Source organism: Brachionichthys hirsutus, chromosome 16 (assembly GCF_040956055.1).
Source record: "Brachionichthys hirsutus isolate HB-005 chromosome 16, CSIRO-AGI_Bhir_v1, whole genome shotgun sequence".
Classification (NCBI taxonomy): Eukaryota; Metazoa; Chordata; class Actinopteri; order Lophiiformes; family Brachionichthyidae; genus Brachionichthys; species Brachionichthys hirsutus.
The window spans coordinates 3,185,676-3,212,260 of NC_090912.1; the positions used below are offsets into that span (position 1 = coordinate 3,185,676).

A 26,585-nucleotide genomic window follows, 5' to 3' on the forward strand; every position below is an offset into this window, starting at 1 on the left:
GGGACATGGAAGACTTGTGTCCAAACGGTTTGGATTATAGTGTATTATTTTCTGCTATTTAAATAGTCACTTCCAGGATCAGGACTACAATAATTGTATTATATATATTATATTAGCCAGCATTTGTAGCTTGGCTAACGTTAGTCAGGCCTAGCCGGCTTTAAAAGTTCGACTAACATGTAATTTGACAAAGTGCAAACGCTGTCATTTTAAGCCCACGTTTCAAACGACGCACTGATGTGCACCGGCCGAACATCTGGTTCGGCCGTATAATCATAATTACACTTAAATTCTGGTAAAACTACAAAGAAAAGAAGCCGAACACAACAAATAAGCAGGCTGCTGACGATGCCTAGCATGCTAGCACAGCTAGCCTAGCCGGCCACGCTCTCCCGGGACAATCAGGCTGGAAAACGAGCCGTTTTTCCGAGATGTTTATCCGGATGCGGCGACACGTGAAAGGTTAGCGCATCGCTCATCGCCGGAGCCGATTGATCCATCGCGCCTCCCGTACTCCGGCTCGGCGCTGCGCTCTGAGCGCATTTCAAAAACACATTTCCATTCATTGTGCGCTGTCGCGCCGCAGCAGCTGCTGTAATGTCGGTCTTTCTCCCCCGCAGGAGGGGGGGGGGGGGTTCCTCAAAGGCACACGTCTCCTCACATCAGCGTGAAACAAGGAGAAACACTCCCGATCCAACAACGACATTATAAAAAAGGGACTTACGCGAGCGGTGAATGTTCGAATCCCCACCGGCCGCGGCGTCTCTCTTTTCCTCCCAGCCAGAAACAAAGAGCGATCTACCCAGTCGGGTTTTTTTTTTTTTTTTTTTCCTCCTCCCCCCCGCCCTCCCGGTAGATTGTATCGCAGCGACCGGCCCTGCGTGCGTGGCTCTAGCGCCCCCGTTCGACGCCTCACGCACTTCACGCATGCCCAGAAGGCCATCTGCCACGCCAGAGAAGCCTGCGTGGGGGGGGGGGGGGGGAAAGGTGGCTTCCCTGGAGAAATGTTTTAATGTTTCATTTTATTTATTTATTTATTTTAATGTTTTGCAGATATCCTTAAAAATAAAATGAGAACCAGATAAAGTAGAGTGACAGAGGAGTCTAAGGCGGTTCTTTCAAGTTGTGCAATTTTCCTCTTCAAACAAGCTTTAGAGCATAAATTAATCTATATTTAGCTTTTTGCCGTCTTGGATTGATACTCAACTTTATTTATAAAGCAATTTAAAACAACGGTAGCTGACAAAAAGTGCTGTACATGCATAGATTAAAACAAATAAGTGGAACATAAGAACAATAAATAAAAGTCGGCTACACATGGAGCTGTCCAGTGCTGATCCTGAAAGTGACGTCTTTTCTGCGGCATTGACTCGGGGAATGTTCTTTATCTTGCCCACTTCGGTTGGTTTTTTTGGTTTGGTTTGTCCATGACAAGACAAGGTGGTGGCTTTTTGGTTTTGCTTTGATTTTGTATCGATTCTCTTTGTTCCTGCGTGATTATTGCATTTGAATGGAACTTTTCCCTCATTATTAGATGTGTTAATTTATTCCCATCACAAACTTTGGTTCATACTTATGATTTTTCTAATTTACAGTATGGCCTTATCTCTAACAATTTTTAAGTTACAACCTTTTAAAAAAGTGAAATCAAATACTTTATTGTGATTAATGTGGCAGCTAAAGAGTTAAATAGAAAAATTAATAGTAATTTAACAGCATATTAAGGAGTAGTTACATTTATTTTACATTAAATGACATTATATTTAGTTAAATTTTTACTGTGTTACGGTTTACATTTGGCCTTTGGAGGGCAAACATAATGCTAATGTGGCCCTCGGAGAAAATGAGTTTGACACCCCCGACATAGAACAAATAAATAATGCACCTAAATGAAGGGTGTCGCCTGATGTGCAATGGTAAGTTGCTGTGGGAGTTCATGTTCAAACACATCTTAAGATGCACTAAACAGAATTAAACACAAGTTTCTTTTTTCCCCCTCAATCTGTTTATTAAAGATAAAAGGACAGGAAAACAATCCAGCTCATATTTATTTGTGGTAACATTGGTCCTTTTCAACTGGATTTGATCTCTTAAGTGTTTTTCTTTCTGTGGGAGTCACATTTCTAATTCCCTAATCCACCATAAAGACAGCACATCCTGTCACATGCTGAGAAACAGTGGGGGGATTGTGCATTTCAGAAAGCTTGACTTTGATGTTTTCTCTATCGTTGTTATTTTATATATTATTATTGAATAGGTTAAATAAAGATCTCATGGATAAAAGTCAAAATCTAACATCCTTCATCCAATAAAGTCCCTCGGACAAATATTAAATTAAATATTTCAAATTTAAAACAATAAATTTAAAAAAAAGGCAAATGAACCAGCAATAAAATATATCGTAGTGTGTTTCCGCCTCTGCCATGTCTTTTGAGAAATCCTCGTCCTTCGATGGCACAGCTTGTTTTTGCACTCAGTAGTAGCCACATAGTTAAATTCTCATATTTCAGTGTGTCCACTGGTCATAGATTTGATTTTCAGTTCATAATAGAACAAACTCTTCCAGGCTGTTGGTGGTGTCGCGACTCCTCCGCCCCGTCTTCCTCTGGATGTAGGCGACGCTGTCCGTGGGCGCGCTGCTTTCCTCATCCATTTGGATTTTCCCCTCCGCGAATATGAACATGAGGTACGTCTCTGCAGATGTGGAGAGCGCCTGCGGGACAAAAGAGACAACATTATCTATTAAGTAAATTCTGTAAGGCGACATCATGCTCAGATGCTTTTTACGCATCACTCATATCCGGGAGAAAGGCCAACCGTGTTTCATCCAAAAAGGTAAAATAGCACAGCGGAAAGGCAAATGCTTCACAAGTAGAGCCGGATGTCGGTCACACACCTCATGAACAATCGTGCGCAGAGATTCAAAGTCCTTTTGGCCTTTGGCATAGAAACCTATGGTGCAGCTGGGGTCCATGCGAGAGAAAGGCATCTTCCTGGGATGGTTACAGTGAAACGACTGCATGCGGAGTGAAGGCAAAATAAAAATGCCACCAAAGAGACAAAGGTTCCGTTAGAATTATCGACAGAGCTCAGTAATTCATACATGCGAGCGTCTACCGGAGCAGCTGGTAGGTGTGTCAAATGAAAAAAAAAAAAGAGGGAGCACTTCCTCTTACCTCCAAGGGAAAGTTCTCCTTTGTCATGTCTACCGTAGGCTGACAGTAGTGAGGGTCCAAGTACAGCAAATGGTCGTCTTTTGCGTACCGGGGACAGAGGAAGTCAAATAAGTGGAAGTACAAACAGCTGAGCACAAAGATCACGATGTCGACTGCATTACCCTGGAAGCCAATGAAATACAACGAGTGCTTCGGTTTGCCTCCGATAATTCCAATGCAGCATTGCAATGACAGGAGTCTCTATGGAGAAATAAAAGTGTTGCTCTTTGAACCATTTTGCTCCCTTTAGAACGTGAACTTCCGTTTTCAGACCACAGACATGTTAATTTATTAAATCGGCCGTGCAACCACATTGTGCACGAGGACAAGGGACAGAAGCATCATTTGCATAAAAAGGTGAAGGCACAATTGTTTGGGTACTTTGACACATGCGATGTAGGAAGGATTGAGATCTTGTCCTCCAAGTCGCACAGGAACCAGGATGATGAGAGACTTCCAGGACTGAGGGGGAGGACGCTCACACAACGTCTTCACATCGTCCAGATAAACTGAAACCGCAGAAAGGAGGAGACAAATCAGGACGAGACAAATCAGGAGGAGACAAATCCGTCTCCTCCTCTGGAACGTCTGTCAAAGAGGATTTGTGTTCCCTCACATCTAGAGGAAAAGGCTACATTGAGAAAACAATATTATGATAATGGTTAATAAATAAATAAAATCCCACTCACAAAATGAGCCTAAAGTCAACCTGTAACCACGGAGACGTGGTTACAGGATACAGGCAATAGAACAGAAATCACTCACTGGTGCAGTCTTGTGCAACATACACGACCAGATTGGGAAGGACGGCCGACGCCGCCACCGCTTTCCTGAAACAAAATGAAACGTACATCAGGATGCTTAATCCGGTTGTTTTCGGAGAACTGGACCAGCGGGTCACAACTTCAGGTCTCACCGGAGGATGTGTGCTGCAATAGAAGGTCCATACCAGTCCCCTGCCTTCTTCCCTGAGCTTTTCCCCAACTCCACCAGGCTGTGTATCCCGAAAGGAGCACCGGGACGATCTGCGAACCACGAGGCCACCCTTCTATGTGAAGCCTCCGTGGATCTGTCAAGGCACGAATCCAAGCTCCGCCTCCGTCCTCTCTTTGAAGTCGGTCCATTCTCTCGACCATCTGCGGCATGAATGACCAGCGGGTCCAAGTCATCTCTGACCGCACGGTGGCTCACAGGCCAAGTCCAATCTCAAAATAACGTGAAGATAAAGCGATATGAGTGTCGGGTCATGTGACTGTGATGGGAATCAGATATTTACCTCCGCCAGGGAGGTTACGTTTTTTGACACCGTTTGTCTGTTAGCAGGATTATGGAAAAACAGCTGGATGGATCTTGATGGGGGAAAACAAATCTGAAGATGGGTCTTGGTCTAACTTAGAGCCCATTATATTCTGAGAGCAAAATAAAATTAAATTTAACACTGAAAACTCCATTTATGGATTTAAAATTCAGTTAAAAATCAACTCAAATGCAAAAATCAAGCTACGCTGACTTAATGACTTTCACACACCAGCTTCCAAAAAAAGAAAAAATGTATTCTGATGCTCCAAACAATGGAGGAACACATTAAACCAGACAAACCGGTCCTGATCAAACCCAGCTACCAGACCCACCAATCACAGTACAGACGCTGTTATTGTGTCACAAACAAGCAGCTTCCTGAATACATGAACACATTTAAATGAACGTCTGGTCACCTGGAGGCATCAGGTGCAAGAACAGGCCTTTTGCTAGCAGCATCTGCCCCGTGCGTAGGACACAACCCCAGCCACTGTCAGTGGTCAGAGCGCCGCCTTCCAGCTGAGGGAAACCCCGTCTATATGTCAACCACAGCAGCGATACATAAGAGCGACGGAAAAGCTCACTCTTCTCTGAAACAGACGCAGCGCTTGAATAACTAGCTTCATGTGGCTTTAAAAAACACATGAAAAAAGAAATCATTTCAAGAGGCTCTGGCACCTTGGCTCTTGAGATCATAGGATTGCCCCAGGATGATCACGGGAGAGCTCTTGCTAAATTTGGATTTCTGCTTCAAGGACCAGCCTGAAACATGCAAGAGCACAAACAGGATCGTCTAACAAAACAATAAGATCCGCTTTTATTAAAAACCATTACTAAAACAAACCGTATTTGACACTGTTCCACACCGAGACCAACTTGGACTTGAGGCCTCTGTGCTCTGCCTCCTGGACTTCCCTGCTCTCATCCAGGAGCTGAGGCCAGGCAAACTCGCAGGAGAGGACGAGCCAATCGTCCATTTGGGCATCTGGAGGGTGCCGGCCCCGACAGTGCGAGGAGGTGGTGGGATTCATAATAACCGTTTTCTGAAGCAGTGTCAAAAATGACTCCTTATGTCCAATAGCTGCCCGCAAAGACACGCAAAATAATTATACAACACCACAGCAATTTACACTTAATTTGATTATTTTATCTTATAAATAAAAGAAGCCTTTGAACTCTTTTCGGGCCCTAAACAGAAGTCCAGCCGTCTCCACTCATGACCCGGATCTGGAGGACAGAGAGTTTTTACGAAGTGCATTCTGGCCCTGGAGCTCATTTCCTATTAAAGAGCTGAAAGTGAAAAACCTTGCATGACAGAAACCACATGACCGCACCTCGTGACGCAAGGAATTTCAGCTATGTTTATTCGATGCAGGAGATCCACGTACAGATGGATCGCTTCAACAAGCAGCCGTCCAATAATAAGAGTAGCCATTGATTCGTTTATCGTTCTCTGCTGAGTGTCATAAAAAGTTACGTAAATCAATAGGATCAAACCAAAAATGTGAAAAAAACTGTTCTAGTCATTTATAAAGTCAAGGTAATCTAGTAATAAATAAATATAATATAATATATAAAATAAATGTATTGATGTAAGATGCTGCGTTATCTTTATATGTACTGCAAGTCTCCAATGGATGTATTTTGTAAAACCACGAATTGTGGCTTTAACGACTAGAACTACGAGGAACTACTAAATAAATAAAACTTTGAGAAGCTTCAGTGTCTCATTTCCACCCAGTGAATGGCTCGCCAGTTGTCTAGCAGTCACAGCCAGAGGGATTATAAATGAATAATATTAACATCTTACCTTCAGTCGAACATCATCGCGTCGTCATTAATTACATTTCCTTGGGGAGGTTTTCTTCAGGAAGTTACAGCCACGCAAGCGCTGAGAAATTAATGACTTCCTGTTTATACTTACCACGTGTTTAGGCTGCAGTGATTGGTCAACAGTTGACCAATGAGCTTACACTCGTGTTGGTCCGTATGACAATGCCTCAGGTGTTCTCACCAACACCTGTGTCGTTATTGACTGCCACCGTGTTCGGAGGCACTGGGTTCGAGTCCCACTGTGGGAGTGGCACTGTGTTTTCATTGTGAAGGACTGCCAGGCCCTCAGAATTGTTGAGAATGAGGTTCAGAGAAAATACACATGAAAATTGTCGGGACCAACACACCATCGTGGATAACATAAAGACTTTCTGGGCACATACTGAAAAACTCCTCTGAAATTGATCTGAATGAGTTTATCCACAAAATAATGAAGATTCACAACAACAATGAATGAACTGGAAACGACCAGAGGACAAGCGGGACACCTTTCTCTGGTCGTCCACAAGGGGGCAGTCTAAGACAGCTCTGAGCCTGGATCATTTTTGTCTGTCTCAAAACACCAAACAAGACCTCGCCACTACGATGCTCTCAACATATCCATAGCTTTGTGGATCTGAATTGCATCTCATCATACATTTAAATGTAAACCAATAAAAATCCCATCACCCCCTAAATAAACTGGTGACTGGCGCTTTTATTCACACGTAATATGTCCTTTATTTCTAATCTGATTTAAGGTTTCCTCTCCTGAGGTCACTCGTTGACCCTGAAGCACACAACCTCCTTCCCTTCTAGGATCTCCAGACATGCAACAACACTTGTGTAAACACGAGGGGTCGTTTCTGCTGTGGACCTTCTTGTGTGGTTGATTTCTCACAGCTTGGCTGACTTTAAGAGAATCAGATACTCCAGCAGGATAATCTTCCTGTGTGAATGTGTTTGTACAGTTTGTATCTGTGTCACATTTTCAGGATTCATTTGGTATCCATCCTGTCTTTCTTTGCACCCGCCTTTTAAGATACACAAGACTATCTCAGCCGAATCCTAAGCAACTTTTCCCTTTTTTTTAAATGTCTCAGATCGACACAAACAGGAGGTTTCCCCAACAGATTCCTCCCACACCCTGTTACTGTTTCACCCCGCCTTCTGCAAAGTTCTTTATCCTTATCTTCTTTTCCAAGGCCACTGTTGGAAGGCCATTTTTCCGATTGCCTCTCGTCGTCAGCAAATGATGACTGACTGAACGCACAAAAGTGCGAGCCAAAAATCATTCCTGGGATTCTGATGTAGCAACAAAAAACACACCCACGCCCCCCTTCTTCCAGAGCACAGGAACCGATTTTATCTTCATCTGGAAAAGAACCTGATTTGAACTAGAAGAAGTGCACGTGAAAAGAGAACGAGAAACTGCTGGTTGCCAGATTATGTGATGAGAGTTCCACTCATCGTGAAATTAGTTTAGAGAACCTTTTTCATTTTTAAAAAGTCGGTGAGAGAACGGACCCAGTGTGTAGCAGAAGCCAGAAAATTCCATGTCACTTCTTATTAAATGCAAACCATTGTCCAGAGCGGTGGGTTTAGAGGTGGGCGGGAATGCGGACAGAATGCCTATCGAACAGGACACGGCTCTGTCGCTCTCCTTGTTCTCCTGCCTGACATGCTGCATCCATCTGAGAAATGTAGCGGCAATGTAGCTAAAAGAAAATGCTGAGCTACAAGTGTCCTAAATGAATGCACTTGTGCTGGAAAGTAAGAATATCTCCCTCAGGAGAGGAAAAAGCAGGCAAATGTCTGGGCCACCCCAAGAAGATCCTTCTTCATGTAACCGATCATATTGGAACATTTTGGGTGCTCTGTCTCTATATGACAGGAAGAGGGTCATTAAACGCACCACTATGACCAACCTGATGTACTTTAGCTTTGTGCTTTTGAACGAGTGCCACTGTTCCGGGGGAATCTTGCATGACGCATGCTGAGAGGAAACATCTGGATTATCAGGCCCTGCCTCCGCTCTGCTCATCTTAAAGTGATGTCTCTAGTTTAACTTAATCTCTGCTGCGGCTTTAAATCCCATTGTAATCTCTCTCTGGACCCGGTAAATCATTTGTTCGGTGATATTAAGACGAAAGCTGCGCCGACATGAAGCTGTTACATTTTGTAGGAGGTGAAGTTTGTACGAGTTCCCTGAGTGCAGGCTCTCTCTGAATACTCCAGATTCCTGCAACAGTCCAAAAACCTGCAGTGCAAGTGTTCTGACTCTAAATGATACAGTCATAATTTATATTTAATATCACTGACACTATTAGAATTATTAGTGAGAAGCCATCTTGTTCTGTGGACTGAATCCTGGTCAGTATCCTAAAACCTAGACTGTATCAATCAAGGTTATTATTGATCAAACATCTACAGTACACACCTCATTCATCCCATTTTTGGGGGGTCCTGAGGAGTATTTCTCATCCATTTCGCGCCCTATTACGCATAAATCGCAGTTAAATTTCAGGGGATGAAACATTCAATTTATGCAGATTCCACGCACGTCTTCCCCGAAGGGGTTAAATTCATAGTAAAAACAGACTCACAGCTCCGCCTCTCGATTGTGGAGGCTGTGCGCCTCAGAAATCACACCACTCCAGATCCCGCCTCCCTCCTCTGGGGGGGTGGGGCTTGGTTCCACCCACGCTTGGACCACATTGAAGTGATGTTGTCAAACATCACAGTGTGCAGAGCAGCATCCCTCCTCAGACCCGGCAGCAGAGACGCATCGAGGGGCATCGAACCTCAGAGAATCAGAGAGCTGTCCAGAAATCCTCCAGAGCGGCCGACAAACATGAGCCTGTCGCTGCTGCTCATCACCTGCTGCGCCATTCACACCAGTAAGTGCACTATTAGGTTCATTCATTAAATCCGTTGTTGGTTGGTGCGTTAATCTAATTTAATTTAATCTAGCAGTGCTGCGCCTCAGATTATTGCTGTCCGATATATTTTAGCAATATGTTACATTTATATCTATCCCATGAATGAACAGTTTATCAATGATCCTCAACCGTTGCAGCTTCCACGTTCACGCTTTTGTTTTTGTTATCTTCTGCTGGCTTCTTAACGGAGATGCATGTTTTTGCGCTTTTCATTCACTGGCGCGCTCCTTGCAGCACGAAAGGTTCTACCAATGAGGGGAGCGCAGTGTGAACGCAGTCTGGACCGGGCTTTCTGGAAAGCCGGGTTTTTTTTTTTACGCCATTCATTAAAGTGGGAAGTGGCGCCATCCGCGTTAGACATTTGGATTTAAATTTGGATTTCACCAGTAGTGAAACCAAAATCCCCCCCTCCCCCCACCTGCCTGCCTGTTTGCGTGTTTCTCTTATCACCTCCAACGCCCACATCGTGGGAATGAATGAATGAAGCGCCATTCATGGTCTTAACACCGACTCTGACGGGAAGACGCAGACAAACCTGTTCCCAAAACATGTTGGGACTGGTCATCACCGATATCTGCACTGGTAAAACATGCTGCACCCCCCATGTCCTGAAAAAGAGGAACTTTATTTGTTCCAAGAAATGTAATGGAAATGTACATTTAAAGTAATCATGCATAATGTCCTGAACTTGAATCCCATTAATAAATAAATATTCCCATCCTTGAGGTCATGAATCGTGAATTTTAGAATGAGAGTTTATCTATGAATGGAAACGTTCCACCGCTTTGTTGCGTCTGTCTTTCCCTCTGATGCATTCAGGGAACGTTCAAAATCAACCTCGGTTTTACGCTCATGGACAGTTAGTTAGTTATTTAGACTAAGTTAGACTGTTAGACTAACTAACGACCTGTCAGCCATGTTTGAGTCTGCCCGTTTACGACGTGGCCATTCACGATTCATGCTGCGTCTTTACCCTTTACTTTCTTATAGGCACCATCTTATAAAAAAAAAACTATTCATGAATAAAGTAAATCTCTCACTACATCAGCTCGTAAAGAAGCTAAATTCTTTGCTGCTTGTATTGAACACCTCCTTCAGGTGGCCCTCCCGGGTTCTGGGGGGCCAGAGGGAGGAGTGGCCTCCAGTACCTTTTTGTATTTTTCTTTTTTTTATCAGTGCTTCCTGTTCAGTTCTTAAATATGGGTGAAGGCAGAGAGACGCACATTTGTGCCAGCAGGCTCCAGAAACAGTGGAGTTTTAACTCTAATGTGACGATCAGCAGCAGCTCCCTGATAACAGCAGCGTGGCTGTTTAAACATCACCTGACGTGCGCATGTTTGTTCACGTGTGCGTCAAGCCCAAGTCATTATGTCCCAGCCAGTAGTTCTACCATCGGTGAAGACCTGACCCTCGCCATAGTAAAATAAAGCAACCTGCAAAGAGAAACGAACATTCAAAACAAGAATGATCTGCGATGTGCTGACAACAGTAGTTCTGACTGACATGCATGGTCCCAGGAGGAGGAACCCTCTTGGATTTGATGATCTCCAAACGTTGCCATGTTAGTGTCAGCAAGCAGCTGCACAGCTGCAGAGCTCTGTTGGCTTTGCGCTCTGCAGAGTCTTTATTATGTGACTTCTCATTTACAGTTGCGTCTGCGTTTTACGGGCAGCCTTTCCTCCATTGGCTCTCGACACCTGAAACTGTGAGGCTTTTTTTTTTATTTATTTTTTTAGCTGAACTGTTTAAATCTGTCTGCTGTAGATGCGTTGGCAACATGTGGAAGCAACCAGTTCCAGTGCGGGAATGGGAAGTGCATCACAGACCGGTGGGTGTGCGATGGCACGGATGACTGTGGAGACGGCACAGACGAGCTTCCTGCTACTTGCTGTGAGTATCGTTTCGCTCGACGATAGAACCGACAGCCCTCTCGGTCTGATGGCGAGGCGGGATCACTTACCGTCCTTTGTTTTCCAGTGGCCAAAACGTGCAGACCAACTGAGTTCAGCTGCAGCGACCGCCTCAGACAGTGCGTGCCGAGCACGTGGCGCTGCGACGGAAAAGCTGACTGTGAGAACGGAGCGGATGAAGAAAGCTGTGGTAAGAGGTCACGCACACGTCTGCCTTGCCTCAGCCCGCCCGTCTTTATTTGTCCTCCCCCCTCGCCCCCGTTTCGTCTTCTCTCTCTCTCTCAGCTCCGAGGCACTGCGACGCAAACACAGAGTTCCGCTGCAGCAGCGGTCAGTGCGTGTCGTCCGCCTTCCTGTGCGACGACGAGGCCGACTGCGGCGACGGCAGCGACGAGGCCAACTGCCCTCCTCCCACCTGCAACGCCGCATCCTTCCGGTGCAACGACAGCGTCTGCGTCCCCCGCCTGTGGGTCTGCGACGGAGACGCCGACTGCGCCGACGGCTCGGACGAGTCGCCCAGCAGCTGCGGCGCGCAGACGGCCGCCCCCCCGTCCCCCGCTCACCGGTGCGCGTCCTTGGAGTTCAGGTGCCGCAGCGGAGAGTGCATCCACGGTACCTGGAAGTGCGACGGAGAACACGACTGCGTTGATCGATCGGATGAAGCTGACTGCAGTGAGTCTTGATTGCAAAAAGATCTTGAAAGCATGATTTAAATCGCCATCGCTCATATTTCTACCCGTTACATCCCTCAAGCACGCCTCACCTGCCGACCCGATGAGTTTCAATGCGGCGATGGCACTTGTATCCACGGCAGCCGCCAATGCAACCACGAGTACGACTGCCAGGACATGAGCGATGAATTTGGCTGCGACAATGGTATAGGAGCCGCCTCCTTTTCGACCTCCTATGCAGATTTAAACTCTGTCTGTGACTCTAACTGCGCTTCTCACGTCCTCCTTGCATGTACAGCAACTCACTGTGACGGCCCGACCAGGTTTCAGTGCCAAAGTGGGGAATGCATCAGCGTGGAGAAGGTGTGCGACAGCCAGCGGGATTGTAGGGATCTGACCGATGAGCCTCTGGGGCAATGTGGTGAGTCCAGAAGCTTCGCGTTCATTACCGTCTGGTTAAATCCTGCTTTTACGCATTTAACCAGGGCGTCTGCAGCTCAAGGAGGATCATTTAGCGTCGATCCAAATTCCTCTTCTTCCCACTGCAGGCTTCAACGAGTGCCTTTTCAGCAACGGCGGCTGCTCGCACACCTGCAACGACCTGAGGCTCGGCTACGAGTGCCTGTGTCCCGCTGGGTTTCACCTGGTCGACGCCAAGCGCTGCGAAGGTAGCACCTTCGCACCTCTGCATTAAAAACAGTCCAAATCAGTGTCTCTCCCTTTTGACACGTTGCCATGGCATCGATCAGAAGAATATGTGCGATGCCAAGAAACGGAATCAGGCGGTGATTCTCATAATTTCCGATGTCGGCACACTGATATGTTCTTCGTAACAGATATTGACGAGTGTGCAAGCCCAGACACCTGCAGCCAGATCTGTATGAACCAGATCGGCAGTTACAAATGCCAATGTGAGGAGGGCTACCAAGTCGACCCGGCGACCAAAGCCTGCAAGGCTATCGGTAAATATCAGCCCGTCTTATGTGTTCTCTTACATTGCTAAAGAATAATGCATTCCAGTCCTTTAGCTGCATGGAAAATTGATATTTTATTTATAGGCCTTTAGAAGCTGCTAACATAAAACCATAACTCTGATTTCATAGGCACAATAGCTTACCTCTTCTTCACCAACCGCCACGAAGTCAGACGGATGACTCTGGATAAAAGCGACTACACCAGGGTGATCCCCCGTCTGAAGAACGCTGTCGCTCTCGACATGGACATGGTCACCAAAGAGATCTACTGGTCGGACATCTCCCAAAAGAAGATCTACAGGTAAGAAGGAATGACTGCAAATAAAAAACGGCCTTTATAGGAGGAGTAAGCAGCCTTTTTACTCCTCTCCGCTTTTATCCCAGAGTGCAGATGGACTTGGCCGAAGACCCCAGTCATCACAGCGCGATCATCAGCAGCAACATCGATGCTCCTGAAGGCATCGCCTTCGATTGGATCCATGGCAACCTGTACTGGACTGACGGTATACACGGCACCATCTCCGTGGTAACCGCTGATGGGAACCGCCGCAAAACTCTCTTCTCTGAAGACTTATCAAAACCCCGTGCCATTGCGGTCGACCCCCACAGCAAGTAAGTTTAATAGCGCTAACAAATAACCCAAGCCCAAATGTTTGTTTATTAATTTGCAATACATTCATCTTCTCAGCTTCGTTTACTGGACTGACTGGGGGAATCCTGCAAAGATTGAGAAGGCTGGTCTTAACGGAGGCGACCGCACTGCTCTGGTCACCGACGGCATCGTGTGGCCCAACGGGATCACGCTCGGTAAACACAAGCGTTCGTGCCTCTCTCGTGTTTTCACCTGCTTTTGCATGCATGTGTGTGACTTTATGTCGACTTATCCCCCCCCATCCTGGCCTTCTCCCCAGACCTGTTGAACCAGCGGCTCTACTGGGTGGACTCTAAGCTGCACACCCTCTCCAGCGTCGACGTGCACGGTGGCGGTCGGCGCACACTCATCGTTGACGAGCACAAGCTTGCTCACCCGCTGGGACTCGCCGTGTTTGAGGTGGACACATAAACCAAGAGCCTGTCAAACAGCCCCCCCCCCCACTGTTGCTGAATGTTTAAACTGGGTTGTTTTTGCTCTTCTAGGAGAAGGTTTTCTGGACCGACGTCAGTAACAGCGCCATCCTCAGTGCAAACAGGCTGACAGGAAGTGACATCACACCAGTAGCAGAGCACCTGTCATCGCCAGAAGACATTATTCTTTACCATAACCTGAAACAGCCTGCAGGTAGTGAAACCTTCCACATACCGTCCTGAATGCTGAATAAAAGTCTTCAAGCAGAATCAGTGGATTGGTTTAGCCCTTTAAAGGAATAGCTTTTAGAGCATTTAGACAAGTTTGGTAGCAAATCATTGCTGATTCCAGTCCGGTTAAGATAAGCTAACTGACTATCCTAGCGTATTATCTTAGATTTAGTGTATGTGCAGTGACTTTAAATTAAAATGTCATCCCCTTTTCTTTTGCAGGCAGAGACTGGTGCCAGATGTCTAGTTGTGAATTTATGTGTCTGGCAGCTCCTCAAGTGGGAAGACATCCCCCCAAATATACCTGCGTTTGTGCAGACAACATGACGCTAGCCAGGGACATGAGGTCCTGTGGAGCTGGTAGGTGCATTACAAAGTAAGACATACAGACGGTGCTCACTTACCGACGGTCTCATTTAACGAAGACTCGCAGTTGCGACGGGCTTTCCCAAATTTAAGCGAGTACGTCATTAAGTGAGGACCAGCTGTACTATAGAACAATGTCCAGACGCATTCTCTCACACTCGTCTTAATTCCATGCCTCGCCAGCTGACCCAACACCTCCAGCTCGGGAGCAGCCTCAGGTTCCGGTTGTCAGCACACTCCATCAGCAACCGGTGTCGCCAGGCGCCACACCGAAACCTCAGGTCCTCACCCCCACGCCGCTCCTAATCACAAGCAGCGAGACCAAGCCGGGTCCGCCCACCGCCGAGCCTCCTGTTCGGACCACCACACCCAGGTCAAGGGTCTCGTCCCCCGGGACCTTGAGGTCCGAAACCTCCCAGAACCCCACTGGGGCTTCAGTCACCTCTCCAGGTAAGTTTTAGTAAAATGTTCATTTGGTTTGTTTTGGTAACTCACGGAGATAAATCGATCCTGCTGATGAATATATTTAAATAGTGTCGTGTTTTTCTTTTGATACCGGTAAGCTTAGTGTTTGGGAGGTTTTGTTCCTTTTTGTCCAGACTGGTGCTCAGCTGATAGGCAACGCTTAGAATGCAGGTCGACTTCCTTGCATTATAATGCTTTGAACCGTTCTTCCAGATTTCCATCGTGGATTTGCTGCAGCCGTACCCAGCGCCGGCGCCACCCCTCCGTCGGCGCTGTATATCGTCTTAACTCTGGGTGAGTTGCTTTGCTCCTTGCACGCGGAACAAGCACACAGTGTGAAATAACTACAGCGCCGAGCATCTTGTTTTATCTTTCCCTCAAATCCCATGTCTGGCTCGCGCAGCCGTCCTTTGTCTGGTGGCCGTTGGCGTCTTGCTGCTGTGGAGGAACTACAGGCTGAAGAACGCCAACACCATTCACTTTGACAACCCCGTCTACCAGAAGACCACTGAGGACCAGGTGCACATCTGGAGGAGCAACAGCCCCGATGATGGGTACTCCTACCCAAAAGTGAGTACAGATGTTTTGTGCAGCTGTTTCGTCTCTCTCTGGTGTGTGTGTTTGGTGTTTAGTCTGACATCCATTGACTTACTGTCCTATCAGAGACAAATGGTGAGCTTGGATGAAGAGGCGGACAATCCGACCTTTGTTGAAAACTGAAAGATGTCGTGCAGAGCGGAAAGAAGAGCCTCGATGATGAACTACCTAAACGTTTTGTTACCTCACACGGCACAAAGCTAAGGAAGTCAAAGCCACTGTCACTCGAGCTTGAACGCTACATCGTCACAGACGGGGTGCTCTGCAGCGGGGAAAACGGGGAGCCACAGTTTGTCAGATTGCACAGGTTTTGTTTTTTGATAATGTATTCTCAACGACTTGCTTTTGCTTTCCCAGCTGTGTTGCTGGTTAATATATTTCAAGGGAACTCATCCAAACCAAGCGCTGAATGTCCTCCAGTTAACGTTGGGTGGAATTCACCGAGTGTTGTAAATATATCACGGTTTTGTATTTTTTATGTTTTATTTCAAGGGAAAACTTAGCGAATGTGACCCAAATGTTCCAGTTTGCATGCGTGTCGACCCTCCGAACACGTTTTCAGCTGTCGCCCCCGACTTGTGATCCTCGGCCTGTTGAATGTAGGCGACCTTTAAACCTTCCCTCTCTGTGCTCCTCCCGGAGTTCTCTGATTCAGACACGTGACCCGAGGAGCCGTGCCTGATATCTGCTGCTGCACGTGTACATTTACAACCAGCCGAGGAGCCGAGCCTCTGTCTGCCTTAAACCAGCGGTCGTCTCTAAGGAAACCAAGTGGTCGATTGTTTTTTTTTGTTTTCTTAACACAGTCTCTCTGAGCCCTATATTTCCCTTGCTAACACATTTGTGCTGATCTATTTTGTGTTGGTGCTTTTGGACTGTCGGCCTGTTTACGGCGAGTTGTGTGAGGTTATATGGTGGAGGCGCTCTGACTAGCGGCTAGTTAGTTCAGCGTGAGTCAGTCACCGGTTACAGGCTTCTAGGTCCTAAAGGGTGCTCATGAAGCTGTGCAGAAAATACTTTTACATCCACGGACTAAAAGCAGAGTGTAAATATGATGTTCATAAATGTAGATATTTGATCTTTTTTGATTAAAGGCTCGTGTTTAGACGTTGAACATGTAATGTACATAAATAAACGAGTCTATTTATTACAGAATTTCTCTCATTTTTTTGAAGACTGAAGAGTTTATTCATATTAAGCTAAACACCAATGCATCAAACTCTTTTGTCAAAGTTTCTCCTTCCTTCTAGCGACGCTACAGAAAACAAGTTATTTTGTAAACCAGCGGTTTTGGCTCCTTTATTTGTTCACGTGAATAACTTCATCAGGACCGCTCATTAAGCTCCAAACATGTTTTTATGACTTAAACCAAATTGAATTAAGACAAAAAGTGGATTTCTTTTTCATATAGCGACAGTGCATCCAGAAATAATTCACAGTGCTTCACTTTTTCCATGTTTTGTGTTCCAACTTTCATTTTCTTCCTCGGCATTCTACAAATAAACTTCACAAAAATCTCAAAACGCTGCTTTTCATGTTGTCATTCAGCGGTTTTGTGAGCAAATATTTAGTCCTTTGTGGTGGTGCATTAAGTAACTGTGAAACTGTGTCGACGTCACTCCATCTACGTGGCTGAAAGCAGCACATGTGGCAGATCTGCAGCTGCATATTCCAGTGTTTTCATCCGACACCTCTGGAATGCAGACATGGGGGGGGGGGGGGGCTTTGTAACTCTTCTAGAGAAAATGGGAAGCGTTTCCTAGAAAGTTTCACAGCAAAGGGCTAAACGGTTACAGTTTCTGAGAAATCCAACACTGAAAAAATGAAATCATTCACTTGGTGAAAACACAAACATGAAGTTCAGTCGACTTTATTAGAAACCGAGATCTACCATGACCCCATGACCTGGATGGCATCCCATTGGTGGAAGTTAATAGTACAATGATAATCCTGCACCCCACAGTTCAAATAAACACTGCTTCATGTGACAGCTTCAGGGCGAGTCGTAACAGGAGCCATCACAGCAAAGCAAGCCGCGCCGTGACCTCACGGATTTGCTTTGATCCAAAGTTCATGGCTGAGGAAAAACCGGAAGTTTTGAGCTGATGACGCAGCTGCTCGTGTTGAAGTAAACAGAGGAGGCGTAGTTCATGTTGACCGTCAGCCCCCCCTCCACACACACACATCTAAGTCAATCTGAACACAGTAATTATTAACACCGTACCATCGAACAGGCAGTCGGAACCTTTGTGAAAGCAGAGGCCCCAAACACTGATATCTGTTTTCGTTGGCAGCGACTGCAGAAAGAATTTACTCTTCAGAGAACGTCCACCTGAATTCCTCGACATCATTAATCATTAATGAGGTCAAGGTCACGAGAGACGGGGTGGATCACTCCAGAGCAAATCCTGATAAAGCCACAATCCGATAACGCCTTGCTTTATTGATAAATGAATTAACAAATCAGATCTGATGTGATCTCTGTTGCGGGAATGCAATGATTCCACCTCACCTGATCGGCCGGATGCCCAGAAGTTGAACCGTCGCTGACCTCTGCTCGGACTTGGAAGCCGTCATCATGTTAGTAGCGACACACGAATCAATTATGTGCAGAGGTTGTGTCCTTAAATCATCTCATTCTAAGAAGGGGCAACAATGTCCTTGTCCTCTCAGATGACCTTCTAGTTTTATCAACTCTTGTGACACTTTATGCCTTTGATAGGAAAAGGGATGAGAGGTGGATGATGACAAGTGAAACACACAACAGACAAAAACAAAAAAAAGCCAGATTCTATTTCTCATTCAATGAGTATATTAAATTGTCTTTGAGGATTCTGGTTTGTCCTGACTGATAAAAATAAATAACGCAATAAAATTTTGAGAACAGCATTACCCGGACGCAAATAAGAGAACACTTAGTGGTGTTTTCCAAATTTAAAAAAATCTGATGTAAGGTAATTGTGAAATTGTAATCATTAAGGAAAGTATTTTTATTTCACTGCCACTGAGCAGCACACGGACTTTCAGCACCATGGACAGCACCCAGGGCTGCGCCTCCAGACTCCCACCACTTGTACTGTAATACATGCTACAGTTTGACTGTACTTGTACTCTAACATTGTATCTAATAAATATATTCATCATCATCATCATCGATCGGCCAAAGTCAAAATATATTAGCGCGCCCTCTGCAGGACAAACAATGTAATCGCTGACTTGTACACCGGAAACCAGGTGAATTTGTGTTTCCATTTAAAAGCTTGCAGCTTTTACGTGAATCTCATATCTACCTTGAAAGTCATTCAACCGTCCCTTCAACTCCTCATTCATGACATTTAGATTATGCAGCTCTTCCATATAGGAATGACACTTTTCTTTGGCATCCTTCGCCCTCTTGGAGCAGTTCCTGAGTTTCTTTGTTGTCTCTTCCAGCTGCTCCTCTCTCTGCTCCAACTTTCTTTTCCATACTTCTGGACACCCACTATATGTATGATCCTGGAAAATTAGCATAACCTACAGTAAGGATAGCATGACTGGAATAAAGGGAATACATTTCAAGACTCGCAGTTGCAAGAAAACATGCATGTAACTTCTTCATTAATGTTGGGTACTGATATCTGGATTTTCCTTCGGTGTAAAGGTCTGCTGCTGTCCTGAATTTATAATCCAATATCTAATTCATTCAAAATATACAAAAAGCTGTATTTTTAGATTTTAGCATCTGAAAATATGTATTTATACCGGTACTCACCACACTGACTGCATGATCTGCATCTGCACTGTTTGCACCAAGAGCTTCTTCTTCAAGACGGTCGTCCTTCAATAGCCCCGCAGCTTTCTGTGACGTACGAGATCTTCTCGTATTGACTTGTTTCTTGAACGCACAGAGAAAAATGCATGTAGTGTTTGAAACACCGCCAATCCCTGACCACCCAACTTCTATGAGAGACCAACACATTTTTAAATCTGCAGGTCTAGTAACCCCCCAAGCTGAATCCTAAGTTTATTTAGAACTATATGGATTTATGGGTGGTTATACATTTGTCGGGCCAGCCTACCTTTAAACGTCGTGGTAAACCTACCAGGGTAGGCACGGCACCAACCCTTAGACGGACCACTTGTCCCGTCCTGTCAATAGCGCTATCAGCAAAATGAGAGCTGCATACCAGGGACCACGCTGAAGGCTTCCTGTCGGCTCGCCGGGTGTTGACCACCCACTGCCGGTGACGATCGGGGCTTTTGTCCTTGTTGGGGAATCTGTAAATGTGATATTAACCAAGGTGACCAATGTCAAATAGACATGATGCCACATCATGTATTAAAATACTAAATGCCTTCGTGATAATGGGTCTGCGGTCAAGACAAAGGCCTATAAAATCAATGTTAAACATAATAGTAATGTTACATGAAAGTAGTGTCATTTTGCAATTTATTTTGAGACAACAAAAATGTATATGCATAATAATAATAATTATACTGTCACTGGCAATGAAATTAAGACATTAAATCTATGGTTGAGATAAGACCTAGGATTTTACATATACGTGACAGGACCAAAACATTTTTTAAATCAATTTATTAATTATATGTTATCACAACAAAGCACGGCTACAATTATCGATTACAACATTTACGGTATGATTCTACTTCTATGACCAGCAAGATCATGCAGCAAGAGACCGTCATTACTTATTACAAGCTCCACAAATAAGTTCTTTATTTTTCCATTCAATGGATATAAATGCACACAATTCACACAAAACATGAACAACTGGAAGTGAATGCTTTAAGTTCTGGACAGATCTGTGTGCAAAGTCTTGACCAAATCTGCCCACTTGGTTCACTGTCAGGATTTATTCCCTTGTTCACTTACTTGTGAAAAGTAATGCCCGTAGCCTTACTGCTATCTTTCTTGTAGTTATAACAGTTCACTGCAAAGCACTGTGGCCCAAAAGACTTCTTCGCTGCAGGCTTAGCCTCTGCCATCTTCAGCACCGACTCCAACTTCCAAGATGGCGGACGTCCTTTCCCACGCATGCCTGGGTTGAAATCTCGCGATAACACAATCTACGCTATTAGACGTCTATGCCAGCGGCTTCAACCAGTTCCCTTTGCTAGCGTATGGATTATTTACTACCTTCGCCAAGGTGTTTATGTTTATAGAATAAAGTGTTTTTTTCAGGCAAAACTATGTCAGGCAAATCGGAATTGAGAATTAATCCCAAATTTGCGCAGAAATATGATAAATACCGACAGAAAGAAGAGCTTCAGAGACGTAAGTGTGTCACTGTTAGCTGGCGGTGGCTAACTCGCGGGCTAGCAGCACAACGTGGGACATGGCCCCTGGCTTTTTCGTGTCAGTAATGGCTTTAATATCTTTGTTGTTCTGCAGTGAAGGACAAATACGGTGACCGAGCTGATGAGGAAGACTCCGAGTCCAGCTCCGATGACAGTGAAGTGGTCAGCGAAGCTACTTGTCCCTTGCCTAAGTAGGAGAAGTGCTAACGTTGCTGCAATTTATGGCTTTACTTGAATTTCTCCTTCAAGGAATTGGACCCTAAACTCGAGCTGGACTTTTACCGAACCCTGTCACTGCTGAAGACCAAAGACCCAAAGATCTATCAGACAGACGCTAAGTTCTACTCTGAGGGTAAGATCACTCCATTGACGTTGCGTTCACAGCCACCGGGACATTGTAATTACTGCGGAATATAAATCTCTTTTTATTTTAGAGGCACCCACCCTCGATGAGAAGCCTTCGACGTCGAAGAAAACCGTAAAGCCCATGTACCTCAAGGATTATGAGCGTAAAGTCATCATGGAAAAGGGAGGGTGAGTAAACAAATCTTGAACTTTTAGCAGGGTTACTCAAAAAGGTCATGAACAAAGAGTTTGAGTATGACTGAGTAACCAGGGATGGTCTTGGTGGAAACAGATAATCAGCAGGTACTGATTCAGTCTGAATCATAAATCAAAGAGTGCCGACATTAGTCAGGTGATCCAGACCATGTGGCTATCAAAGTATCCCAAATCTAGTATTTTCAAAATACTACATACCAGTTGCTTCTTGGCAAGACATCAAAACTAGTATAAACCTGACGGCTGTGAGTTCTGAGGTAAAACAATTTTGTTCTACAGCAAATATGAAGACGATGATGACGATGACAGCGATGACGAGCAGGCTATCAGGAGGATGGAGGTATACCGAGTTCTCATAATAGAATCGGTGGAGACGCTAATAAGGGACAAATATCTGTAATTAAAGGTTCTTTTCTTTCTGGTTTTTATTAAGAGAGCTGCGTCTCCCAGCTACATTCAGGAGCAGCGGGAGCTGAAGGAAAGGTAACACTTAACCGACGCCAGGCAATCTGTCTACACGAGTAAAAGACGGTTTACGGAAGCTAATATCTCTCGACAGCTTCCTTAAATTTGTCCAGGATAGCGACAATGAAGACGATGGCGGTGGGGGAGATGGAGAATCTCAGCTGCTGACCAGGAGAATCAAAACACAGAACGAGAAGGTCGGGAACCGTCACCAGATACTTTTAACCCGGCATGCGGTGGAATCGGCAGAAACGTCATGCGCTGTTCATAGGACGAAGAGGAGGCGGATTATGTGGACTGGCTGAAGGGCCAGGCGGAGCCGGAGGGGGTGGAGGAGGTGAAGGACTTGGTGAGTGCAACACAAAATGATTTGATGGTAACTCGGATGTTTGTGTTTAACTTGTTTACCAATAAGACCGGTTTGTGTGGAGACAGAAATACTTACGGGACTACTGGAATGACCCGGCGCTGGATGAGAAGGAGCGCTTCCTGAGAGACTACCTTCTCGGCAAGGGCTACCGAGATGATGAAGACGATGGTGAACGGTATGCTGCCGTCTGTATGGCTGCCAGTTTTATTTTTATAGTAAGAACGTGTAACCAATATGAACTGCAACGTGTATGCCAAACACTTCCGACGCACGAAGGATTCCAACCTACGACGAGGTGGTCCGGGATGACGTGGAGGAATCTGAAAAGGAGGAAGAAGAGATGTTCTTGGAGCGGCAGGAAGCTTTTGAGAGAAGCTACAACTTCCGCTTTGAGGAGCCCGACTCGATGCGGGTCAAGACCTACCCTCGCAGCATCGCCACCTCTGTGCGCTCCAAAGACGACCGCAGAAAGGGCAAAAGGGAGGAAGTGAAAGAAAGGAAGCGAAAAGTACGCGCCATTATCGCCGACTGCCCGCCCTTTGATCTCTCCCGCTTCTCAGCTTTAAATCCTCCACTTCCTGCTTCAACCCAAACTCCCCTTTTGAAACAACTTTTCCAGGAGAAGGAGCAGAAGCACGAGCAGCTGAAGCAGCTCAAGAACTTGAAGCGCAGCGAGATCATGGAGAAGCTGAGGAAGCTCCAGGAGCTGACTGGAAACGAGCAGCTTGCGTTTAGTCGGGCTGACCTGGAGGGGGAATTTGATCCGCGGCAACACGATCAGCTCATGCAGGCGAGCGAAATCACGACGCGATTAAAACCGGCGTCAGACCTTCTCAGTATTTTCATGTCTGAAATCGAAATGATGATTTTTAAATGTCATTCTGTGAATAAACCTGGCGGACGGAACTCGCGTGAATGAATGAAGGCGTCTGGGCTCCAGTCCCGCCCCCACACGGGAGAGCTGCGTTTGGCTGATTGGAGCAATAAGGGCGTGCTGAGCTTGTTTGAGGCACACGTTTGGTGTCGCCTGCCTGCTGATTGGTTCTCTCAGCACTCGACACAGCTTTCAGAGGGAAGCTGATTAAACACGACTCCTCGGCCTCCGGACTCGCCCGGGTGTTTTACGTTTGGTTAATTAGCCTTCGTGCGTGAATGTTTGGTGGTGAAGATTCTACCGCCGCTGCTAACAGTGCAGTCGGTGTTTCCTTTCCTGCAGCATTTATTCGTCATCAGCAATGTGCTTAATTGCAGAAATTCTTTGGCGATGAATACTACGGAGAAGAGGAAGGCGAGAAGCCTCAGTTTGACGATGATGAATTTGAGGGTAAGATTTCTTAATGTTGCCTGATGCAGCAGCTTGTTTCATTGCCTTGAGTCGGTTTACCTGAAATATATTGTCCCTCTTCCCTGAAATCCTATTTATAATTTCAGATTCTTCTGGTGCAAATTGCTTTGTAAGATTAGATTTGAGTTTTTCAGATATAAAAAAAGGACTTACTGTATTTGGGAAAGCCATTTCTTTCTGAGAGTGTGCAGTTCTAAGGATGGTTTCTACATGGACTGACCTATTGCCTACCTGGCTGACGATAATGTGGATCTAAGCCTTTGGCTCGTTTGCTGCAGGGCGCTGGAACTGGGACACGTGGACGGGCGAGGACCCGGAGGACTGCGACGCGTCTGGTCTGCACTGTGAAGACGTTAATTTCATTGTGAGTTGAATCATTCATCCTGAAACGCTGCTTCATCATCTCCCTGCCCTGCAACGCTGTCTGGCTGAAAGACGCTTGTTCCTTGTTGGAACAGATGGATGCAGACTTTGACCCCAACCAACCAACGACCTCCAAGAGGAAGAGGAAGAAAGACAAGAGGATGCAGAAAGAGGATATGCCGCAAATGGGCAAGAGGAGGAGAAAGTCCTATTTTGCAGAGGCGGTTACAAAACCCAAACCGGTGTTTGACCCACGTAAGCGTCGGGATGCCGTCTGCCGGTCCCGAGTCTCTGAGTATCTTCAAGTGAAGGTGCTTCTGTGTTTTCAGAGGAGAAAACCTTTGAGCAGTACCTGGACGAATACTACAAGCTGGACTATGAGGACATCGTCGACGACCTGCCGTGCCGGTTCCGCTACAGGCAGGTCCTGCCCAACGACTTTGGTCTCAGCACTGACGAGGTGAGAGCACAAACCTCTGAACTCGCCACGCCCCCCATCATTAAAGTATTCTCTGTATGAACCGTGCAGGTTCTCTGTTTCTCTCTTCAAACTATCAGCTTTACCAGCAGACTTTTCGCTGCCTGCTTCCTTCCTGCTGACGGTCTGGTTGGCCGTTTTCGCTGCAGTGATGAGTGTCGGTGACTGACCTGGTATTGCTTCTCCTCCGGGAAGAGCTCTGACCAGAGATGATCTGAAATTAATCTTCTCTCTGAGCAGATAGAACTTCAGCAAATGCAAAGCGGACAGAGACTCGTCTGTTTGTGTCGCTTTAAACCAAAGTCCCGCCTTCTCCCCTCAGATATTAAACGGTGACGATAAGGAGCTGAACCAGTGGTGCTCTCTGAAGAAGACCTGCATGTTCAGGTACTTGTTCAGTCGCGCATGCTAAAGGTTGATGGTCTTCTTCACTTCAACGGCACTCTGATCATTTCCTTTGGGTCTCTCAGGTCTGACAAAGAGGAGAGTAGTGATTTGAATAACTACAAAATCAAGGCCCAGAATGAAAAAAAGAAGAGGAAAATATTCCGCTCCATATATTCGTAAGTATAACAAATATCTGCTAATTGTCTTTACACCTGTAAAAAATAATCCATCATTACTGCAGCAATAGGCAACGAACAATATGGCTTATTTCACAGAGAAAGTTCAGAAGGTCCGGAGACTAAGACCAAAGCGGGGACGAAGCAAATGAATCGTCTGAGAGAAGCTGAAAATGAAGAAGGGGATAGCGGCATCGCCTCCGTTGACCCGACAGAAGATTCTGTGGCCCAAACTGTAAGAGAGGCTGGGGACGAGGCAGAGGAGATCCTGATCCCCAAGAAGAAAAAGATTCAACTTGAAGAGAACCAGGCCGGGGTTTCTGCTGAGGAAGCAACACGTGAAACTGAGGTGAAAAGCAGGACTGAAGGGTCAAAGTGGTCCAAGAAGAAGCATTCAGGAAGACTGGGGGTGAAAATTAGAGGCCAGGAGTTCAGCAGACAGAGACTTGAGGCCTATGGCCTGAACCCGAAGAGGCTCTACTTCAGACAGCTTGGCCGAGAGAAACGAAAAGAACAGGGGAAGAAGGAAAAGCAGAAAAACAAGGCGTGAGACTCCAACTCGGAGAAGACTCATCAGATAATCTAGTTTTTATCAGACTTTAATACATTATGGAGATCCATATATGATCTCACAATGCTGAATTTGTATTAAAAATTTGATGGTAATTTGTGCAAGTTTACAATGTATAAAAATACATTTCTGAGGAGTTGAACCTGTTTCGGTTGCTGTTTAGCGGAGCCGAATAAACATGCGATTTAAACCACCTGTTTCTGGTATGTAGAACGTCCTTGACGACAGTGCCGTTGATTTTTGTAAAATCCTAAAGGTTATTTGTGCTGCTCTTGGCAAACTGAATGCTTTTTGTGTTGTAATCAATTGTTTCATAAATAAAACAAATCATGGAAATGCTCCGTATCCTCGCCAAACAATGAAAATTAGGAAATATGGCTGAAGTATGAATGCGCCTGGTCGTCGGCGCTGCCAGTAGGTGGCGGCGTGGACTTCAGTTCAGCTACCACAGAGGAAGAAAAGCAGGAAGGGGAAGAAGAGGCGCGCTCAGGATCTGAATTTGAATCTCGGGAGAAGAGTTGACCGGTTTGTTGTTTTTTAGCTTAAATCAAACTTTAGCATACTGTCGCCACTAACTTTAAATTTATTTATTTACAAGTTAATTACGTTAATTTGCAAATGTGACTGGTACGTCGGTGTCGTTTACGCGGAACGTACCGTGGAGCTGTCGTTGCTAACAGTAAACAGAGAGGCGGTCCTGCGGGTTAGCTGGTGTTTCCTAAACACGCGTTGTCTAAACTGTAAAGTTAACCCGCATTTAACTTTCTCGAGCGTAGTTTTGTGGTAACGTGAACTGTTTGTCTGACTGTAGATACGCCTTTGAGCTGATATAATACCATCTTTATTCCGACTAAAGATGTTGGCTAAGAGGCAACAGCTAAAATCATAGGGGCTTGACATATTTTGGAGTATGACTAAACTTCTGTTGAATTAAATGTGATTATTCCTTCCACCACTGGAGCAGCACGTGTTTGTTTGTTTGTTTGTTTATTGGTATTCATGATTGACCTCGCTCCTATTCTAA

At 45.6% G+C, this 26,585-nt stretch overlaps 3 protein-coding genes, 1 long non-coding RNA gene and 1 other non-coding gene across 5 annotated transcripts; 3 read left to right on the plus strand and 2 right to left on the minus strand.

The window, feature by feature from the left end:
- Positions 1-1,998: 1,998 nt before the first annotated feature.
- Positions 1,999-6,363, minus strand: LOC137905637 (cysteine protease atg4da-like). Its single transcript, XM_068749880.1, has 11 exons — positions 6,325-6,363; positions 5,359-5,595; positions 5,193-5,276; positions 4,931-5,104; positions 4,132-4,420; positions 3,981-4,045; positions 3,597-3,724; positions 3,338-3,416; positions 3,177-3,253; positions 2,897-3,016; positions 1,999-2,713 (listed from the first exon to the last, which is right to left on the minus strand). The coding sequence occupies exons 2-11, from the start codon at positions 5,543-5,545 to the stop codon at positions 2,543-2,545; spliced, it is 1,374 nt and encodes a 457-aa protein (XP_068605981.1). The 5' UTR covers positions 5,546-5,595; positions 6,325-6,363; the 3' UTR covers positions 1,999-2,542.
- A 2,817-nt stretch (positions 6,364-9,180) lies between these two features.
- Positions 9,181-16,914, plus strand: ldlra (low density lipoprotein receptor a). The gene is made up of 18 exons (XM_068750288.1): positions 9,181-9,226; positions 11,033-11,158; positions 11,246-11,368; positions 11,464-11,850; positions 11,932-12,054; positions 12,148-12,270; positions 12,398-12,517; positions 12,686-12,811; positions 12,953-13,124; positions 13,208-13,435; positions 13,512-13,630; positions 13,735-13,874; positions 13,961-14,102; positions 14,342-14,479; positions 14,669-14,935; positions 15,164-15,244; positions 15,354-15,520; positions 15,614-16,914. Exons 1-18 carry the CDS (start codon positions 9,181-9,183, stop codon positions 15,668-15,670), a joined length of 2,685 nt encoding a protein of 894 aa, XP_068606389.1. The 3' UTR covers positions 15,671-16,914.
- Positions 16,915-18,604: 1,690 nt separating this feature from the next.
- Positions 18,605-19,736, minus strand: LOC137906170 (uncharacterized). Its single transcript, XR_011105876.1, has 3 exons — positions 19,606-19,736; positions 19,299-19,421; positions 18,605-19,042 (listed from the first exon to the last, which is right to left on the minus strand). It is a non-coding gene; the product is annotated as an uncharacterized lncRNA (long non-coding RNA).
- A 917-nt stretch (positions 19,737-20,653) lies between these two features.
- On the plus strand, positions 20,654-25,891 carry kri1 (KRI1 homolog). The gene is made up of 18 exons (XM_068750034.1): positions 20,654-20,822; positions 20,940-21,007; positions 21,095-21,197; positions 21,280-21,379; positions 21,686-21,746; positions 21,840-21,889; positions 21,966-22,068; positions 22,143-22,220; positions 22,307-22,416; positions 22,518-22,749; positions 22,861-23,031; positions 23,493-23,565; positions 23,865-23,950; positions 24,045-24,204; positions 24,279-24,409; positions 24,750-24,814; positions 24,898-24,990; positions 25,090-25,891. The coding sequence occupies exons 1-18, from the start codon at positions 20,738-20,740 to the stop codon at positions 25,538-25,540; spliced, it is 2,220 nt and encodes a 739-aa protein (XP_068606135.1). The 5' UTR covers positions 20,654-20,737; the 3' UTR covers positions 25,541-25,891.
- On the plus strand, positions 24,571-24,667 carry LOC137906193 (Z30 small nucleolar RNA). The gene has a single exon (XR_011105883.1). It is a non-coding gene; the product is annotated as a Z30 small nucleolar RNA (small nucleolar RNA).
- Positions 25,892-26,585: the final 694 nt, after the last annotated feature.

Coding starts and splice junctions, on each gene's coding strand:
- LOC137905637 (XM_068749880.1), bottom strand. CDS start 5,545: ATGAATCCCACCACCTCCTCGCACTGTCGGGGCCGGCACCCTCCAGAT. Junction 4,421..4,930: donor CTTGCACCTGATGCCTCCAG/GTGACCAGACGT, acceptor CGTTATTTTGAG/ATTGGACTTGGCCTGTGAGC. Junction 3,725..3,980: donor TGTTGCACAAGACTGCACCA/GTGAGTGATTTC, acceptor CTGCGGTTTCAG/TTTATCTGGACGATGTGAAG.
- kri1 (XM_068750034.1), top strand. CDS start 20,738: ATGTCAGGCAAATCGGAATTGAGAATTAATCCCAAATTTGCGCAGAAA. Junction 20,823..20,939: donor GAAAGAAGAGCTTCAGAGAC/GTAAGTGTGTCA, acceptor GTTGTTCTGCAG/TGAAGGACAAATACGGTGAC. Junction 22,221..22,306: donor TGGAGGAGGTGAAGGACTTG/GTGAGTGCAACA, acceptor GTGTGGAGACAG/AAATACTTACGGGACTACTG.
- ldlra (XM_068750288.1), top strand. CDS start 9,181: ATGAGCCTGTCGCTGCTGCTCATCACCTGCTGCGCCATTCACACCA. Junction 13,125..13,207: donor TCCCAAAAGAAGATCTACAG/GTAAGAAGGAAT, acceptor CTTTTATCCCAG/AGTGCAGATGGACTTGGCCG. Junction 14,936..15,163: donor GGCTTCAGTCACCTCTCCAG/GTAAGTTTTAGT, acceptor CCGTTCTTCCAG/ATTTCCATCGTGGATTTGCT.